General features: G+C 38.9%; 2 protein-coding genes across 3 annotated transcripts in view; one reads left to right on the plus strand and one right to left on the minus strand.

Moving 5' to 3' along the window:
- Positions 1-7,139, plus strand: part of slc38a7 (solute carrier family 38 member 7) — a 17,898-nt gene extending 10,759 nt beyond the window's left edge. For both annotated transcript variants that reach the window (XM_088334584.1, XM_088334583.1), the window contains exons 7-13: positions 561-659; positions 734-788; positions 883-997; positions 1,781-1,928; positions 4,209-4,408; positions 4,493-4,544; positions 5,899-7,139. In XM_088334584.1, the coding sequence (XP_088190710.1) occupies positions 561-659; positions 734-788; positions 883-997; positions 1,781-1,928; positions 4,209-4,408; positions 4,493-4,544; positions 5,899-6,001 (772 nt within the window). In that variant the 3' untranslated portion in view covers positions 6,002-7,139. The remainder of the gene's footprint in view (positions 1-560; positions 660-733; positions 789-882; positions 998-1,780; positions 1,929-4,208; positions 4,409-4,492; positions 4,545-5,898) is intronic.
- On the minus strand, positions 7,099-20,366 carry LOC148367581 (lysosomal protective protein). The gene is made up of 11 exons (XM_088334582.1): positions 20,053-20,366; positions 16,669-16,780; positions 16,472-16,609; positions 16,249-16,407; positions 14,374-14,465; positions 11,057-11,141; positions 10,827-10,973; positions 10,607-10,752; positions 7,712-7,874; positions 7,550-7,639; positions 7,099-7,482 (listed from the first exon to the last, which is right to left on the minus strand). Exons 1-11 carry the CDS (start codon positions 20,232-20,234, stop codon positions 7,399-7,401), a joined length of 1,398 nt encoding a protein of 465 aa, XP_088190708.1. The 5' UTR covers positions 20,235-20,366; the 3' UTR covers positions 7,099-7,398.
- Between the last annotated feature and the right edge of the window lies 1 nt (position 20,367).

Below are 20,367 nucleotides of genomic sequence, written 5' to 3' on the forward strand. Positions count from 1 at the left end.
AAAAATATTAACATTAATAGATTTTGATGAGTCAACATGTTTGTTTTGAAGCTATTTTTCCATTTATTTTGAGTGAAGGGTGCATGAGAATCAGTGTTGGGTAGGGTTACTTTAACTTGATTACTTTCAATTACTTTTGGATTACTCCAATACCAAATATGCTAATAAAAGACAAAAGAAACTAAATATGAATACAATTATGACTCACAACACGTGGTAAGCTTTCTCTCCTGGCTTTAATCTCTTTGATCTCCGGCAAAACTAACTTAAAATGCGACGTACACAAAATGAAAATAAATCCAAACAACTTGCCAACATCATTTTTGCCGTTCTACGTGTTCCGTTACTCCCCAAGCCTGCACAAAATTTAGTAATTGTATTTATATTTAGTTTATTTTGTCTTTTATTAGCATATTTGGTATTGGAGTAATCCAAAAGTAATTGAAAGTAATCAAGTTAAAGTAACCCTACCCAACCCTGATGAGAATTCACGATACATAAATCTTAACCATCGTCAAACCACTTCCTTATCCGTCTTTATAATGTGTCTTTTTTCTCAGTGCTCTTAGCGTAATGGGTACCTGGTATGTTACCATTGTGGTGATTGTAAAATACATCTGGCCTGATAAAGAGATCATGCCTGGGGTCATTCCCAGCAGGTAAGGGCGCCAACTATTAAGAATATTTTTTTTTTATTCATCATGATCTTTCTATTTCATTATCTTTCTTGCAGTTCCACATGGACCGCCGTTTTTAATGCAATGCCAACAATATGTTTTGGCTTCCAGGTAAATTGCCTTTGATATTACTTTGATAGAGTATAGTCTCCTTGTAATCCCATCATTTAAAAGTGAATGAATCATTGGTGTATTTTCTTGACAGTGCCACGTCAGTTGCGTGCCGGTGTTCAACAGCATGAGCAAGAAAGCGCTTAAACCCTGGGGCCTTGTCGTCACGCTCAGCATGATTATATGTCTTTTTGTTTATACGGGGACAGGTACTATTTGCCGAGTGCCCTTAGAGCAAGGGTCGGGAACCTACGGCTCGCAAGCCAGATATGGATCTTTTCATGAGTACACATGGCTTGGAGTTAAAATTCTGAACATGCAACTTTCCGTCAGGCGCAGCGTAGAGATTGGTGCATGCAAAGCTGGAGACGTACTTGGTTCAGTCCAGTATATAAAGGGCTCAGTGCCAACTACAGTTTACAGCAGACCTGGGCACTCCGGTCCTGGAGGGCCATACGTCCTGCCAGATTTTGAAGTTTGCTCTTCTTTAACTCAGGTGATACAAATTATAACCTCGTTAGCAAGCTAGCAAGTGCTCGTTAACGATACTGGTGATTGGAATCACCTGTATTGGATCAGAGAAACCTCAAAAATCATGCAGAACATACGGCCCTCCAGGACCGGAGTGCCCAGGTCTGGTTTACAGTCTACGTGTCACACGAACAGACGCTATTTTAGTGATATGTTGCTAAGGAATCCTTTATTTGGAAGCTCATTAATCAATATACATTCATTGATGAAACATGTTATGATGAAAACCCACCGAACAAACTGTAAACACCAGCATTCCTGGCACTAGTGGTAAAAACATGGTGTTGTACTCTCGGCCTGAATGTTTTTAAAACGTGAATTGGATTGCTCAGCCAGATGTACTCGTATGATTAGCCACACTCTGCTTCTGAGCCATACCTTACCGACCCCAGAGTCATCATAACGTTTGTAATTTATCCAACACTTGCGATGTATAACCAAGAATCTTTTGATTTCTTCAGGTGTTTGCGGCTTCCTGACGTTTGGTTCTAACATCAGCCAAGACGTGCTGATGTCTTATCCTCCTAATGACATCGCCGTAGCCATCGCCAGAGCCTTCATTGTCGTCTGCGTGGTTACCTCCTACCCTATTTTGCATTTCTGTGGCAGGTAAAAACCAATCATGATTTGATCCATCTCGATTTCTTACTTTGTTTATTCAACTAGGGATCAAAGATCCCTCAAACTCCTGGGTCATCAGAGCACCATTTTCTGTGGCACAGCCTGGCGCCGCCCATCTATCTATAGGCTGTTTTTTAGGCTGGGGTTTGTAATATTTGGTTAAAAAAAGTCCAGATTTATAAAACTTTTCATTTGAGGGCTGCAAACAGGAAAATCGAATGATACAAGGTTCACTTTTTATATTTTTTTAAATACATACAAATCTGTCAACTGACTGGTAATACATTTATTTAGTTAATAAATGTTTAACTGCTACATGAATAGCTCTCTTTTAGTTCAGTATTGCACGTAAAGGATTCGGGTTAGTCAACACCCCAATTGAACTCATCAAGATATATCGGCCCCTGTACTGGAGAGACTACTGTAATCTTATCTTTACATTCAGAAGAAAATGGAGAATTGTTGTCATGACCACAATTTCCAAGCAGTTAAAGTATTTTGAAATTGTTTGTAACACAGGGCTACTTTGCTTCTAAAAATGTATTTACCACATTGTTGTAAAGATAAGTATATTTTTCTGTTACTAAAATACAAGGTTAATAATGTGCTGCAAAACAATGTTATTTAAGTATTTTAAGTTCATTTTAGGCTTTTTCATTTAAAAAAAAATACTTTTCCTGTATCAGTTTTTCAAAACCTGTACCTCCAGTGCAAAAATCCAGGTAAAGTAATAAGAAACAAATATATGGAAATACCATGTAAATAAGAAAAATATTAAAATAAGGAAAAATATTTCCAAAAGAGCAAAAACGTTTAAACATTTAGAAAGAAATATAGTAAAAGTAGAAAACATTATTTAATACTATTAGAAAGATTACCAGTATAGTACTTGAAAATAGCAGAATGATTAACAGAACTTATTTTATTTTTTTAAGTAAAACGATTAATATTATTCCTTATTTTACTGACAGAGTCCAACTGGGAGTCTACAAATGCCCTTGGATATATAAAACAAATTTATTTTTTGCAATGGTCAGTTTTTGTCTGTGTGGTGGGCCGTATCTGTCCCTTGTACCATAGTTTGTCAATTTTTCATATGACCACATTATAGTTGTTCAAACTCTTGCGTCGTGATGAGGAATTAATGATATATAGTGGCCCCTCTACATACAAGCTATTCTAGTTATGAGTAATTCGAGAAACCACATGTCTTTCAGTCATTAATCTTGCCCGACTTACGAGTCAAGTCATGTTTATTTGTATAGCCCTTCATCACAAAGAGTCTCAAAGGGCTGCACCACCACAGATAGTTGCAGACTACAGACTATTATAACACCATCCCCTGATCTAAAAACCTACACGAGGGCAAGGAAAAACTCAAAAACCTCAACATGAGGAAACCTTGAGAAGGGACGGCACATGAAATAATCCCTTTGCCAGGATGACAAGGCTGTACTGGATGTTGTAATAACAAATAATAGACACATATGGTCAACAGAAACTATAGGTTATTCTTATACTATAGAAGTGTGTTTTAAGCCTATATTTAAACCGTTCCACTGAGGTTGTAGACCAAATCTCAGAGGGCAGAGCATTCCACAGCCCCAGGGCCCTAATGGAGAATGCTCTCGAACCTGCGGATCTCTTCTTGGCTCTTGGATGTTGTAAATTGATTTTCTGCCATGGAGAGCATTCAGTGATCATCTCTCTTTTGTCTCGATTGACGTCAAGGTCTTTTCAAATTGCCAACATCACCAGCGCATTCCTTTCTTCTTACAATGTACCAAATTGTAGATTTCAGCTTTTTCTCTCATGGATTGCTTCACTATTTTTAAAATCAGGATTGAGAGCTCCTTTGAATGTATATGTGGTCACACCAACACTTTCCAAATGCAAAACTTCAAACCTAGAGTTTTTAACTATTAAAAAGATTACAGATTAACAGGGAGGAGCCTTCTGAGTCAATTACCTTTGGGGTAAAGAGTGTAATAATTCTTAACCCCTTATTTCGATTTGGAAAGTCTCAAAATGTAGCTGAGCTTGTGCACTTAAAGACCACATTCATCTTATTATTATATTTTGGAATATGTTTATGTGAACAGCTTAAATCACACAACTCGTGTCACCGCCCAAAGATTTTCAGGTCCAACTGTAAATATTTTTTCCCAAGTCGAGAACTCGGATGGCCAACTCTCGAGGTCGTACGCATAGTGTGTGTGTGTGTGTGTGTGTGTGTGTATTATTCACCGATTCCGTGCGTTTTGGCAGGGCTGTCGTGGAGGGTCTGTGGTTGCGCTGGCAAGGCGAGCAGGTGGAGGTGTGTGTGCGGCGCGAGCGTAGGCGCAGGATCCTGCAGACCGTCCTGTGGTTCGTCATCACCCTGGTTCTGGCGCTCTTCACCCCGGACATCGGCCGCGTCATCTCGCTCATCGGAGGATTGGCGGCCTGCTTCATCTTCGTCTTCCCGGGTAGCTTTTACTCCTGCGCGCTTGTTCTGCGGCCCAGTACACCACCGTAATAATTGTGCATCGCTTGTGTTTTGGATTTGAAAGGTTTGTGTTTGATCAAAGCCAAACTGTTGGAGACTGACAGTCGATCTGCCAGGTAAGAATTTTTGTCTTCTAGTTATCTCATTAGGGCACGTTAGTGACGTGCAGTAAATTTGGTCTCTGGTAAGGCGCAGTCAGATTTAAAAATAATATACCTTCATTTCATTCATCTTTCGATTGTCAGCAAGGATGCAATATATAAAAACTGTAGCATAGAAAAAATAATAAAAAATCACGCCCTACTCCTTTTGAATAATACTAGATAGGTAATCCTCAATTATGAAAAAAGTCAATTAAATGAAAGAAATACTAGATGACTAGCTAATACTATCACTTATTCCTTTGGGGCTGAGGTGTTCGCCAAATCAGAATTCTTGGTTTCACTATCGCCCTCAGTCATAAGGCAAGAGAATTGCATGCCTTACTGCATCTGCACACTCAGCACAGTAATACATCACATACTAATTGTGTCGTTGAACAAGTAAAGAATAACTATATCTGTTTAGTATATTTAAAATTTTACATTTCCTTGGTGACACAGCCTTAACTGATTGCACTGGGATACATATACACATGGCTAATGGACTGTTGTAGGTTTGATTTTGGATAGTTGTCAAAGATGCAACTAATGTATGCATACTGATTTTTCTGGGGCCAGTTAAATGCTCTACGATTCTTATTACTCAAGTATCAACTGTATTCAGTAATCCCTCGCTGTATCAGTTTACTTTTTGCATTTTCGATACTATTGATTTATAGACTTTTGTCATGCATTGTTTTCTGCAGTAGACAAAACACAGCAAATAGTATCATGGGGACAGGAAAATCCGTTTGTGCGTGTGCTGTCAGTCAAACAGCCGGGGTGGGCGGGAGCACAAGTTAATTGATGTTTGTATTTAAATCATCATGGAGACCTTGCTCAATCCAAGGATTCCCGATGCCAGCGTGCAGCTAACCACGTTCTCACACTGAAATTTTGTTGTACTACTGTATGACAATGAAGACCATTCAATTGCAATTCTGTCGTTTTATTTGTATATCTAGTTTTTATTTTGTCGCGGTCATATATATCATAACCTAAATCCAATCAATAATGTTTTTATTAGGTGGATTTTGACTATCACATGTAACCCCTGCGAAAAACGAGGGATTACTGTAGCACTTTCTTGCTCTTCAGAGGATAAAGAATATGACCCAAGTATTGAATTGTACATCAACTAAGTTTTAGTGCCATGAAAAATTTGATATTTAGCACCAGCTGGCTAGTGTTAAACTAGAGGATTAAAAGGTTAAGTTTTGTATTTGTTAATGTAGTAATCTAAAGGACAGTGTTTCCAATGAATGGAAAGGCATTTAGGAGTGGATTATGTGACCTTTAAATAGAGCTTAATTGGTGTTTTCATTTCCAGCTGGCATGGACTGGTGGTCTTCGGTATCGTCATGGTTACGCTCGGAGCGTTCATTTTCGGGCTCACCACAACTAATTCCATTTATCAAGACATCATCAGTTAAAGGGAACTGATTTTTCAAGGACTAAATAAGACTTGAGAAGCTTCTCATTACGACGCATGGGATCAACCAGAACAACCCGATTGCACATCTGCCATGCGGAACCAGGAAGAAAGGGAAGACATCCCAGAATACCAAGTCAACCTCAAAACACTTTATATCCTTTAGGTGTAAGATTTTGCTTGCTTTTTTATTGCATCATTAAGTTAACCGTTTACGGGTCCATTTAATAGGGAACACTTCAAAATGAATGCTTCCTTGATGAGTTTGTAAACTCATTTGTACATTGCATGTCCGACTGTGTTAATCATTGCGGAAGAGCTGCAGTTAAGTCAAAGTCCGGGCTTGTGACTGGTGGCAACGCAGGGTCGAAATTTAGTCGATGTGCACCTTTTTAAGGTTTTGAAAATGGGTGTTGTGAGGCATATTTTTGAAATCATTGCCAAGTGTGTACAAGCCTGGGTTGGTTTGCCTGTCATAAATGTCCTTGTTAAAGAATTTTTAAGGGGGTTTATGATCAGATTTCTATTTATTGGTGTGATTTTTTTTTTTTTGACTCATTTTATTCTTGAATGCAATGCTAAGGAGTAAAGGGAATCCTACAAAGTTGAACAGCTCTGGTAGCACCATATATGTAGTTTAGGGTTAAGAAAGAAGTAGCAAAAATTCCGCAAGATGTTGAAAGCCAGTATTTTTCTGAGATATCAATTCATTTATAAATCGCAATGTTTGACTTTGTTGTCGTAATGTAATCCCAACAACATGCTGTATGTGACTATCTGATTTAAAGGCAGGGCCTAAAAGCCAACTCAGGAGCTGTTAGCAAATATCAGATTTGTAAATTTCAAACAAAAACCAAAGCTTGTTTTGTCCTCCAGTCACACTATAAGCATTAATGGGTTTAAAGGGATAATCATGTTTTAATATATTTTAAATGTCTGGGCAAAGATAACAGGGATCATTTTTTAAGGCATATAAAAAAAACATATGTGTTATATTTTGGTTTTGATTATGGTCGCGATTGAACCATACTGATTATGTTCTGCCAAAAATGTACTTTTTTTTCTGACCGTGCTATGTTTTAACAAAAGACAACATGGTAATTTTCAAATTTTTTTAATAAAAATGCAGTTTAATTATATTAACTTGAGTATTGCTGACAAAATCAACTGATGACTGTAAAGTGCAAATTACATTATAGCATCATTGTAAACACTTAATTCTCAATGCACTGCGCCTTTAACGCCGGGGAAACGAAGGTCGTTTAAGGTTTCTGTTTCCCAAAGCTCAAACCTTGCAGTGTGTAACAAGTAAATTATGTGAATAATTTCCCAAAAGTCTTCCCTCAAAATCCAAGTTTCCTGTATACACATTGCCAAATTCACTATTTCCATTCTGAATCAGTAGGAGCCGTTTGTTATGAAAGACTGGAACATGTGAAGCGCTGGCCCCGGAGCCCATTGTGGAACCATGTGACCTGCACCCTAAAAAAGAGGCAGTACCATTTTATAAAGTAGCACACCGATAATAATGAAGCAATCGGAATTTTACCTTGACTGTTAGGAAAGTAACATTTCCATACTGTTGGTAGAAGCCTGCAACCTGGTTGTCAAGGTACCAGGGTTGATACCTAGTCGTGGCCTGGTCACAGATCAATGTCAAATACTTAGAAACTTTTCAACCATCAGTGAATCTGTTAGCCAATAACATTACCTCGATGCCAAGATCTTCCACAAACCACTGATCCCCTAGGAAGTTGCAAGCCATGTCTGTGTCTCCATTGTAAACGAGCGCCCGGAGGCCAGTGGAAAGCAACTTCAGATACACGTCCTTCACTGAAGCGTACAGGTGGGTGTACCCTTCACCGACTATCTCACTACATACCAAAGAAATAGGACAAAGAATTAAGGCTATACTGACCATTGGCAGCAAAAGATGAAAAATGACCAAAGTATTTTCGGTTGCATCTGAAACGGAAAAAAAAAAAACCTCCCAAAAAGGATCTCAATGATGTGAAAACAGGCTACATACGGGTGCTTCAAATCCTTGATTTTTAATGTTTTCAAGGACTGAAAAGTGCCTGACTTTTGGGTAAAGTACTTGTATAAATGCTTGAAATTGTTACCATGTTTCACAAGTCTGCTTAATCATGCCAAAACTGCCCTCTGGGGGCTTGGCCATTGCACGTCTTCTTCCCTCGTGATTAACTGCAGCTGGAATTAGTTTGTATGGCATTGTCTTATGACGTGTCATTACCTCCTACGGGTTGTGCCCAATAGGACAGGTGCATGCGTCACATTATGCCATGAAATGTGCATTTGTGCAAGGATTACTTAAATTATGGGCATATATTAATGATAAGGCAAAGAAAATGGAGGTATGCAACTGAAAGCTACATATTACTGTATTTTTTTTTACCCAAAACTCATGTCTATTGTTCAAATTCAAATATATTCTCGATTCACTTAAGATCTTCAAATCATGTCTTGATAAATGCACACGCAATATTAAAAATTGCATATATAAAATTCACACCAGATTTCTTTTTGATAGTACTAGAGAAATAAGAAAATTGGCTTTGAAAGTCCTTAGAAGTGCTTGAATTTTACAACAAAAATGGTATACAAACCCTGCTTTTAAGAGTTTGTTTTCCATGTATAAAAAAACGTCACAAAACTAACAATTGGAACAAGACTAGAATGTGTCAGATTAGAATTTAAATACACAAAGACAATGTTAATATTAATGGAATTGATTAAATCTTTTGTAGTGCTATCCCGGCATTTCTAGCCAAAACGGCACTTGCTAAAAGCTTGCCTTATGTTAGCGTTTGAACTTTTTCTATAGAGTTGGTGTTTTTACAACAACTGCAACAACACAATGCTCTTAAAATGTAATCAATTCACCATGTATGCCCTTGGCCAGTTGGAGAATGTTTTTTTGGAATTCATAAAAAGACGTTTCAGTGCAGCAATTTTCATTGGCATTTTATGATAAAAAACAGCTTCATTTACAATAAACATACTTGTATTATTCACATTTTAGATTTCTCAGCAGTTAAACTTTGCCGGCGTTGCAAGCATAATTGACCAATTATGGACAGTTATGATAGGCTATGATAAAAATGAAGGTAATGTTTCCCAGTGGTAAATTGTAATAAGAACTTCCCGCATGGGGAGGGATGTCTTAAAAACTATCCATTATGCACCACTTATAGGGTTGTGGGGGTGCTGGGGCCAATCCCATCTTTGGGCAGTGGGCAGGGGACATCCTAAACTTATAGCCAGCCAGTCACAGGGCACACAGACAACTCACTTGCTCATTCATACCTAGGGATCATTTGGACCGGCCAATTAACCAGACATGATTGTTTTTGGAAAGTGGGAGGAAACCCATGCAAGCACAGGGAGACCATGCAATCTCCACACAGGAAGGTTTGATGTATTGACCCCAGGACTGTGCCACACAGGCACTAACCTCTAATTATCGTGATTAACTCCATGATCATGCAATATTAAAAAATCACAAGTATATCTCCACAAAATACATGATACACACCAGATTTCTTCTTTTACGGGGCTCGTATACCATTTTCATGGCCAAATTCAAGCACTTTCAAGGCCCAAATTTCAAGCACCATTGAAAGAGGAAATCAGAGTATCGTGTAATTTGCAGATCCACAAATATGTATGCAAATTACATACGCAATTATTAATCTTGTATGCACATTTATTAAAACATGATTTTTTGATCTTGAGTGAATTGCAAATATATTTGTGAATCTGAACAATACATGTGTAAATATTTTTCAGACAAATATTTTCCAAACAGTGTATGTAGCTTACATTTTCAGTTGCATGAAGTTCATCTCATGACAATTTACCACTGGGAAACACTACCTCAATTTCTTTTTACATAGCCTTTAATGAATGCTTAGAATTGATAGATAATCCTTGCAGTAATACACATTTCATAGTGCTCGTTTTATATGCAGCAAAAAGACCTGCCTCTCCTAATGTGAAGAGATGGATCTCTCTTGCACTCTTTTTTGCAACTGCAGGGGGCGATGACGCTTTACATGGAAAAGCCATGCCATCGCAGCAGCCGTGTCGTGCCGACTTAATTATATTTTTTTCGTTTAATGCGTAGTCTGTCAACATGACAATAACTTCGAAGCACTTCCCTCAATATTAAAGCATTTTTTATTACCTTTAAAACAAAGCTCAAGCACTGGTACAAACTCTGTTTTAAAAAAATTGGCTTAAGTGCTTGAATTTGGCCATAGGGACGTATGAACCCTGTAGTAATATGCCAGTTATTGTATATTGTGATATTTTTAGAAATTCAGAATGTCAAAATGTTATTTATAAAGTCTAATGTTTCGCCCTTCGAATTCATAGAAGGCATGCGCATGCATGAACTTCTGCCATGTTCTATGAGCAACATTAAGTGGCGAGTTATAAAGTATTCCCGTGAACATCTGGGTGGATTAGTTACACATTTCAAACACAGAAAAAAAACTGAATTATGAGTTACAATCAAAAACCCAGGTTTCAAATATAATAATCCAATCCAATATCTGTATCTCCACTACAACTTTTTACCTACCTGCACAAGTCCCACGGTGGCAGCGTGTCTGGAATATGCAACACTTTCCTCACATCGCCCCTGTTGAGCCAGTTCACCTGCGCTGTGCTGTTGATGCAGGGAGGGATTTCCCCCAGAGAGATGGAGAAGGATGGCTCATCTGAAATCTTGCCACAAAATCAAAGGCTTGTCACGCTTATCCTCTGTGGTGGCAACCAAAGACTCGTGTTCTTGCACTTACAGCGGTCCCTCGTTTACGGTAGTTCCTGAACAAGTGACTCATGGCCCTCTTGTAGGCTGGGTGAAACCCACCGCGACCCTCGCAGTTTAAGTAAAGGGAATATTCGTTTAGGCCGCTGTTGTACACAATATTAAAGGCCACATTCACCTACAAGGAAGAGGATCAAAGCCATAGGGTTACACGAAATACGCCAATCAACGTTTACATTCAGGGCACAAATGTGTACGTACCAATGTCTGACATTGCTGGGAAGTGGAGTTGGAGAAGTCACATCTTTGATCCTCGCAGCAATACTTGTTTAGACCTCGCCACAAGCTGCACAGAAAGTCAACATTAAAACTGTAAACTCAACAGGAAACTAAAACTGTGCTGTTGTATTTTTATCAGAGGTCATATGAATCTGCAGGGTAAAAAAATTGTGACAATATGTAATTTTTTTCAATGCTGTAATCTGTTTGAAAGCTGAAACGGTTCCTCACTATTCTCAGTGCCTGGAACAATATTGAAGATTTGATTTTCAAGCTAAATGGAGCTTTTACACGCTTTGCTATTGTTCACGTCTGCAAGGACAGTTGATAGTTTTAAGAAGAGGCTCAAGACTCACTTTTGAATATGGCTTTCAATTGATCATTTTTATTTAGTTTGATTTGCATCACATCTAACCTTTTAATGTAACATCACATTTTTAGGTTTTTGTTCTGCATTATTATACAACTTTTTATTATTTCAGTGTTTCCTCATATGGGGGGCACACATTGATGAGGTTGACCAATGGCTAAGGCCATCTGCGGACATCCCCATCAGTGTGGATGAGCTTTTCTCAGATCCCTTTACTCACATTGCAAGCCTGTGCCTTGCTAATTGTATTTATTTTAAAATTGTATTTATAGTATTTAGTTTTCATATTTTAACCGTTTATGTGTGTGTGTCCGTGGATTTGGTGTTCTGGGCTTTTGGGTGGGGAAAAAGATTTTGTTGTCTTATTGTGCACTCAATGTGTTTATACAACACATTGCGATGGAATTCACTGGTAGAAAATTGTTTAACAACTAAAATTTGATTATTTTTTTCCTTTTTCAATGTTGTTCGGTAATGGCTAAAAACCCTATTTCCTGGAAGATGGATGCATTGAATGGTCATCCATCAGTCCCAACTAGACACCCTGCAACCTTTTCTTTACGGGATTGGTTGTAAGAGCAAGTCTACTCAAATAAACCAAGAAACAGTGTATGTGATCCCTGGTAAACAAGACAAGAGTGGCATATTTTATTGAATTGAAAGAGTGGGGTAGTTTGATAAGTCTTTAAAAGTTAAAAATGTTCTCTGTTATGCATGTGTTAACAATGCCCAGTTCAAAGAGGCCAGTGCTTTATTCTATTTATCACTGTGCCTATCTGCGTTCATCTCTATCAGCAGAGCTGTTTGGGGAAAAAAATATTAGGTTTGAAAAATCGGGCCTGGGGGAATAAAAGAAAAGACCTGGTTCTAGTAGTCTTAAATGCCAACTCAAACCCAAAGAAAGACGAAAAAAGTTTATTTGAGCATGTATATGAAATGCACATACATGCATCATGAATAAGCTGCCGGAGGCTGCAATATCACAAGCCAGGAGATGGCGGCAGAGAGTAACAAAGTTCCAAATTCTGTACAGCTCCTTTAAAAAGTTGAATGTATAATCGTTTTCTCTTAAGTGTGGCAACAATGCCCAGCTCAAAGATTTATTTTATTTCCCACCCCAACTCTGCTTTCATCTCACATTTAGCAAAGCTGTTTGTGTGGGAACCACTAGGTAGGAGGACTGGGGGGACCGGAGTGGGGTGAAAATTAACCTCCTGCTCACCCAACCATCTTTTCCTTTCTATTTCTAAGCATCACATTAAACTGAACAAGAAAGAAAAGACCTGCTTCAAATAAACTCCAAATGCCAACCCAAACCCCAAGAAAGATGAAAAAAGTTTATCTGAGCTCATCTAAGAAATGCACATACTTGCACGCACACCATACTGAGCCTGACAGAGACTGCAGTGAGACAAGCCCGTGATGGCAGCAGTGAGTAACAAAAGTTTCAAATGCATGTACAGTGTTCAACGTTTGGTCAGAAACTTTACTAGAATCTCGTTTTGCAATGTCAGAAAAGGATCAAAAAATGTAAAAACTTGTGAGGTGAATACTGTGTTTGAAGTCAATCACATAGATCTAACTGATACTGCTGAAATGTGAGGTTGGGGACGTGGGCGTTGGCTTCATTTGCACTTCAAAGGTGTCTGTTACTACTCCACCACAGGGGCTCCACCCCCCCAGGAGACCGGAACCAAGAACTGGTACATGTCTCGCCTCGCAATGGCAGTCTTATTTTGGCCAGCCACAAGGCAGGAGGGTTGTCCGAACAGGGGGAAAAGCTGGACAAAGCCTTGGCCACGTCTCAGCTCAACAGGCAGCCGGGGAGCCTTAGCAAGTCGAAAGCCAAGCTTGATCAAGCTAACGGCCAAACCAGTGGGACAAAGACAGCAACCTCAGAGAAGCTTCGAGCCACCAGCAATCAACCTCTCCTTCAACAGTCTGCATCCTGTGGCCCTCGAGCCTACCAGGATTCCTCATCGCTCTACAGCCGAGGACACAAAGACTGGGCCGTCATCTTCATCGACGCAGAACATCTCATTGTTGCTAGTTATTGGTGTGAAGTAAAATGGGGAACTATCAAAATACAATAACGTAATAATCCAGCCAATGTTGTTGTCTATCCAAATGGTGCCAGATTTAGTTATCAACTTCTAGTTTTTGTTTTATTTTCTTATCATTATTTGTGTTCCATTCAAGCTTCTTCAGTAGATGATTAGTAAAAGAAAAGTCCATAAATCCAAAAGTGTGTGTGCCTTGATTAAAGTATATTGAACTATCAAAACGGTAAAAATAATTCACCGAAAGTATGTGTAGCCACCCTTCAGAATAACTAAACAAGGTTTTTCATCCATTTTCCAGACATAATGATCTAAAACCGTATGTGGTGCTCAAAAATGGCGAGACGAGTTTTGAAAAGAAACTCGGTTCTTTAATTCAACTGGTCAATAAATTGTTTGTTAGAATCATTTATTAGCCACCCATATCTGCTACATGCAGTACAGCTGCTTTGAATAAAGGCACATGCAATATTTTGCCTGCTCATTGATTGCAGTAATTTTATCAATTTTGAAAAAGAAAGTTACCCTTCAATTAATTTAAACCACTAATTGAATTTGATACCTGCATTCTTGACATTTCATCTTTGTCCATTTCCTTCACAGCACCCTATTTAAAAAGTTTACATTAAAGTTAATGTATGGTTCAAAAATGTGAAGCGGGATATTAAATGACACACGATTTAAGCTTAAATCAAACATTTAAAATACCTTTTAATGCCTTATAACTCAGGCTTACAGTATCTGTTGTGGACAAACAACAATATCTCTATAGCATAATCTCGTGGCTTTTTTGCATACTTCAGCATAAAGAACTATATACACTGCTTTTCATATTACTGCTGGTATTAATAATCAAGGAGCCAACTTACTCTTCTCCAAAGAGACCGTGGTAGTAGCCAAAATATATTAAAGTCATGTCATTCAGTGCATAGCTGCTGAGACCATTTCCAACAGCAAATCCCTGGCAAAAAAGGACAAGAAAATAATCTACAAATTACTGGAACTGTCAGGTCTTGTGGTACACACTTTTAATTACTGCACTCCAAATAATCTAATGCATATTTAGTGGCAGAGCAATACAACATGTATCCATTCTTCCAACAGAGGTCTACCAGGCATGAAAATGGCTCAAGGGGTAAAAAGGTCAAAATGCGGCAGAGGAAACATGTTCCAGTACACTGTTTAAGCCAAAAAATATTGAGCTGTGGACCACACTGAGTAATCTACAGGGGGCACCACACACAGACGTACACCTTGGGGATATTGCACAAAGGGAGTAAGCCAGGATAGGTTTGTCATTTGTGGCACATCAGCCCCACGGTGTAAAGGCCCTGCCAGTATGGAGATTGCATCATCTCCCCGTGCCTGCATGGGTTTCCTTCATGCGCTCCCGCTTTCATCCCACATTCCAAAAACATACGGCAGGGTTGCTGGCAGGTTTGAATTGTCCCTAGGTGTGAATAAATGAGTTAATTGTTTGTCTCTGTGTGCCCGGTGACTGGCACTGCCTAGAATGTTTGGGATGGGTCCCAGCACCCCCACCACCCTAGTGAGGATAAGCGGTGCAAAAGATGGTCGAATACACAAACTTCACATGAGCTATTTTTTCACCCGACATTTGGCTATCCACTAGTTTACAACGCAAACTGCAACCAATAGCGGTGACAGAGGGATTTGCTCCATGTGACTTTTAAAGCAGTGATTCCCAACCTTTTCTGTACCACAGACTGGTTTATTGTCTGACAATATGCCCGTGGCCTGGCGCAAGGGCAATATTAAACATGTTTATCCATCCATCATCTGCACCGCTTATCCTCAATAGGGTCGCGGGACGTTCTGGAGCCCATCCCAGCAGTCTTCGGGCAGTGGGAAGAGGACAACCTGAACTGATTGCCAGCCAGTCGCAGGGCACAGACACAAGATGACTCGCTTGCTCATCCACACGTAGGGACAATTTGGACCAGCCAATTACCTGATATGCAGGTTTTTGGAATGTGGGAAGAAACCGGAGCGCCCGGAGGAAACCAAGGCAAGCAGGAGGAAACATTGCAATCTCCGCGCAGGAAGGCTGGTAGTTGGATTTGAACCTATGACATCAGAACTGTCTCACGGACGCGCCAACCACTCACCTACAGTGTTTATATTTTTATTAAAATAATAATGAGCGCAAATCCATTTTTTGCACAATATCTGGGTGTCCTCGTAACATCTCAGCAAACCACATGACATTGGCAACTCTGCACTACTGTAATATGGTCACATCTATGTGTTTGGCATTGTATTTCTCGATGTAGGGATTCCTTTGTTTACTATATGTATTATGACATTAGGGCTGCGGTTGAACATTTTGTATCCTGATTAGCTATAAGTTTGGTTGATTCATCCTTGACTGCATCTTCCACGGGTGGGGATCCTCACTACTTACGTCACAGTTGCAATGCCGAACTACATTTTAATTCAAACACACAACCTCCTCTGCAATATCTCAAGAACCCCTTCCCCCTCAAAAAGTTCTCCCTGGAGCTACTAGATGCACATAGGGTACCAATTGTGACCTCAAAACTGAACTGAACATTTTGTATTTGAGCGAATCAAAATCTATTACTGGCAGTACTTTTTCCAACATTTTTGTTTAGTAACGTGCCTCGTTTTTTTTTCTCATCCAAAAATGGGTTGGCTCAAAAAAAAAAAAAAACACATATAAAATGTCTTTCCAAAAAACTGCTCCATGCTAGATATCTCACCTTAAATTTGATGTTGTCATTTCCTGCAGCGATGCGTAAACTGAGAGTTGGTACATAAATTCCGCCGTAGCTTTCTCCAAAGATGAAGAAGTCGTTCCGAATGAAGCTGGGAAACTTGGCAAAAAAACTCTGAAGCGCTTTGTAGTTGTCCTCTGCCACCTAAACATGTAACATCATAAAGTTATTTTTCAGGTTTACACGGTCAATCATTGAACAAACTCACCTGATCATCATCGGTGGCGTAATCGCCATCGTTGGAGTAAGAGTAACCCACCCCTGCCGGCGATTCTAAATACAGCACGTTTGCGAATTGATTCCAGCTGTAAGTGTTTTCATACAAAGTGGCTCCATCGTCTTTTACCTGAAAGGTAATGCGCAATAAAAATCACATTGTATAAGTGAAAAATGTTGAAATCTCACGTGGAAGGGGCCGTTTTCTGACAGAAATCCATCTAGCGAGCTGCAGCCTGGGCCCCCGTTAAGCCACAATACTAGCGGGTCTTTAATCGGGTCCCTCTGAGAGGTCACAAACCTGCACCAGATACAGACCATTAAAGTTTCATAAGTCATAAATCACCATATACAGGCATGAAAATCTCTCACCTTTAGGAGAAATTGACCGTTTTTATGTCAAAATGGGTGACATACGTGAATTATATAGATCAGAGGAGAAAATGCTTTGAGGTAAGGAGGGAGGCATTGTGAGATTTCCCCATAGTGAGGGCAGACTGAGGTATGTGTGTAACACACATTCGATTATCTCATTATCACACTATTTTTATTCATGGTACCAGAGACAAATATTAGAAACTAGAGAAAACCAAGTCGTCTTAAATTATAGAAATAAATGCCAAAAGGGAAAACAATAAAAACAATTCTTTGGTGTATCTGACGATGAACTGGCCTTTGAAGTACATGAAATAAATACATTTTAAATGTTCTTTGGCATTGTGTTCATTGTAGTCAACAAATGATTTGAATCATGTATTCAACAACGTTAGCCCCTTTCCATGCTTAGTTTGAGCTGAGAAAAAGGCAAACAAAGTGTTATACTCATTTTTAAATTAAATTAGGGGTGCATGTTATCCACAGATAAACACAGTATTTACTCTACGAACTTCTCACATTTTCAAGCCCTGACACGTTCTCATATCATTTAACATTTAGAGATGACCACATATTTTCGAACTAAACTTAATTTTGAAAAGAAAACAGCAGAGAACAAAGCACTTTTCTACACACAAACATACAGAGAGAGAACAAACAAGTTACAGTATATGGAATTTAGACTACTAAAAACCACACAAGGGCGTCATAGCGGCTGGGTGGTAAGCGCACCACGGTGCAGTTTCAGAGTTCAAGTCCAGCTATCGCAATCTCCCCATGTGGAGTTTGCATGTTTTACCAGTGCCTGTGTGGGTTCCCTTCGAGGCGCTCCGTTTCTCTCATGACTGGTCAAGATGCATTTATTCAGGGATTCTGTCCTTTTGACTTTGAATTTGTCGAGTATAAAATAAGGTTAAAATTGATTTATGTACTATAGTTTTCTTTGTAGATATATAAAAATATATATTTTTTTTTAAATGGTTTTCTAGGAGTTTCAGAGTTAACAATTAAGTGTTTATTTTGCTTTATTTCTCCCCTTTTTAAGTTATTCATAATCATACATAACAAAAGGTAATATATGGATTAAGCTACAAAAGCAATCTGAAGAGAAATTTGGGAGCCGAAAGAGCAGAGCTCTTTTTAGTGAGCCAAGCTGAAAAAGCCGGTTCTCTATACTGTAGTCAGAATTCCCTTCTAGACAACGGACCATTAGAGTTAGATTTGATTATAAAACCCACTTTACATTGCTTACTGCTGATTCTTATATTATTATATTATTTAGCGTTTCTTTCTGTTGCACATCAAGCATAGGATAAATGTGTTGCTGAAGCGGTGCAATAGATATAACAAGATGCGAGAACACAACTACACGTCTGTTCTCTATTCAACCGAGTCAAATACCGCTCAGAAAATTTCAAATTATTTGACATACAACTTATTTTTTAGGTAACGGAAATGGTTACTTTGTCTGGTAACTAGTTACTTTTACTATAAAGTAACTCAGTGACAAAGTGACTTTTTGGAAAAAGTAGTGAGTAACTATAATAATAATAATAATAATTTCCTTTGTATTGTCATTCTTTGTAACAATGTACACAGAACGAAATGTCGATACACCTGACCCGTTGTAGCGAGTCGATGCAGCCGCAGCCAACAGAGGGCGCCGCCATTATACCAAGGAATGTAATTACTTTTTTTAAAGTAAGGTGGCCATCACTGCAAAAAACATACCTGTCAACCTGTACGTTTTTGCCGTACAAAGTACGTTTATTATGCATTTTAAGACGTGTATGACGATCGAGAAAACCTGTACGGAAAAACGCAAATTTGTCAATTATGGGTACCATCCGGTATAGACAGACTATTACGAAACGGCAAATCAATCAAGTCAAACGAGTTCGCCGCGGAAGCCTCCATCTCAGTATCGTTTTTTTGTTGCGAACGAAGCGAGCGGTTTGATGTAGTGAAAGGAAGTCCGGCTCTTTTTAGAGAACCGGCTTTTTCGGCTCAACTCATTAAAGAGAGCCGGCTCTCAAACGGCTCACTTGCTTTGATGCATTAAATTACGAATTATTATGTTGTATAAAGAGGTTAAGAAAAAAAGGAAGTACAAAAGGAGAAAATGAAAAAAGACAGGTTTGGAGTTATCCCTTTAATCAGTATATTACCAACAATAGAAAAAGAATGTATTAATAATTCAGGGATCAGAATTTTCCGCGGATCCGCGGATTTCCGCTGTTTTTGAACCCCAAAGGCATTCCGACTTTTTCACTTTTTCTCTTGCGTAGCAAACTAATTCAAAATCCGACTGTCTCTCTCTTTCCTTTATTGCTCTGGCGCACCCTGGCGGCCGTTAGAAAAATTGGCCGCATTGTCGCACAATGGGGGGGGGGGCTCCGCCCTGGTTTATTCCTGGACGCTGGCTATTTCAGCTGAAAATGAAGATCTCCATTCTGATCCCTGATAATTTGAATAAGAAAATATATTATTCTACTTAATTATATTTGCATGTATTTTTTCCTTCTACAGTGAACGTCCAAGCTACTTATTTTTTTTAACTTTTTTTTATAATAAACCTTATTTATGTCGAGCAACTCTATCTCACAACAAAATGTTAATTAACAATATATATGGTATAACGAAACACATGTACAATGCAACATGTTACACTACATAAATAAACACGTTTGGGAAAAAAATGGTGTAAAATTATTTTGTATTTTGTAAGGGAAAATACAACATTTTGTAAGGTAATGGAGCCGTGGAGGTTGACAGGTATGCATCAAGCATAGGATAAATAAGTTGCTGGTGCGGTGCAATAGATATGACAAGATGCGAGAACACACGTCTGTTCTTCTCTATTCAACTGAGTCGAATACTGCTCAGAAAAATTCAAATTATTTGACATACAACTTCTTTTATAAGTAACGAAACTAGTTACTTTGTCTGGTAACTAGTTACTTTTAATATGAAGTAACACAGCCACTCAGTGACTGAGTTACTTTTGGGAAAAAGTAGTGAGTAACTATAAGGAACACAATTACTTTTTTAAAGTAAAGTGCCCAACACTGCGTATAACAGAATGTCCGGTTGAAAAAAATGTTCACTCTTAAGAAATGAGAATAGAGTAGTCATAGAAATATACATAGTAAAACTAATTTAGTATTTGGGTTCAAAAGCATGTCGTCTGTTTCTCACCAATAATGAAGAAACTTGCCGGGTCTAGCCTGGACGTGTCCTGACCAATGACGAAAGTTGGGTTGGACCGTCAAGCCGGGAAGATAGTAGACCTCGTCGGGGGCGTAATGAGCCCAAGAACCGAGCACGAAGCAGGTTAACACAGAAAGGAGCAAAGCCGAGGTGCGGCCACCCGTAGCCATGGTTAAACCTCGACGATGGACAAACCGAAGGCACTAAAAACGGGTGCTTGCAGAATCCTGTTTCACCAGCAGCGCGTGACTTCCTTATAAAATAAATCACGTGACGCCATCGCGGCTTCCTCTGCTTCTTCGT

This window comes from Urocampus carinirostris, chromosome 4 (genome assembly GCF_059441175.1).
Source record: "Urocampus carinirostris isolate Australia breed hairy pipefish chromosome 4, RoL_Ucar_1.0, whole genome shotgun sequence".
Taxonomy (NCBI): domain Eukaryota; kingdom Metazoa; phylum Chordata; class Actinopteri; order Syngnathiformes; family Syngnathidae; genus Urocampus; species Urocampus carinirostris.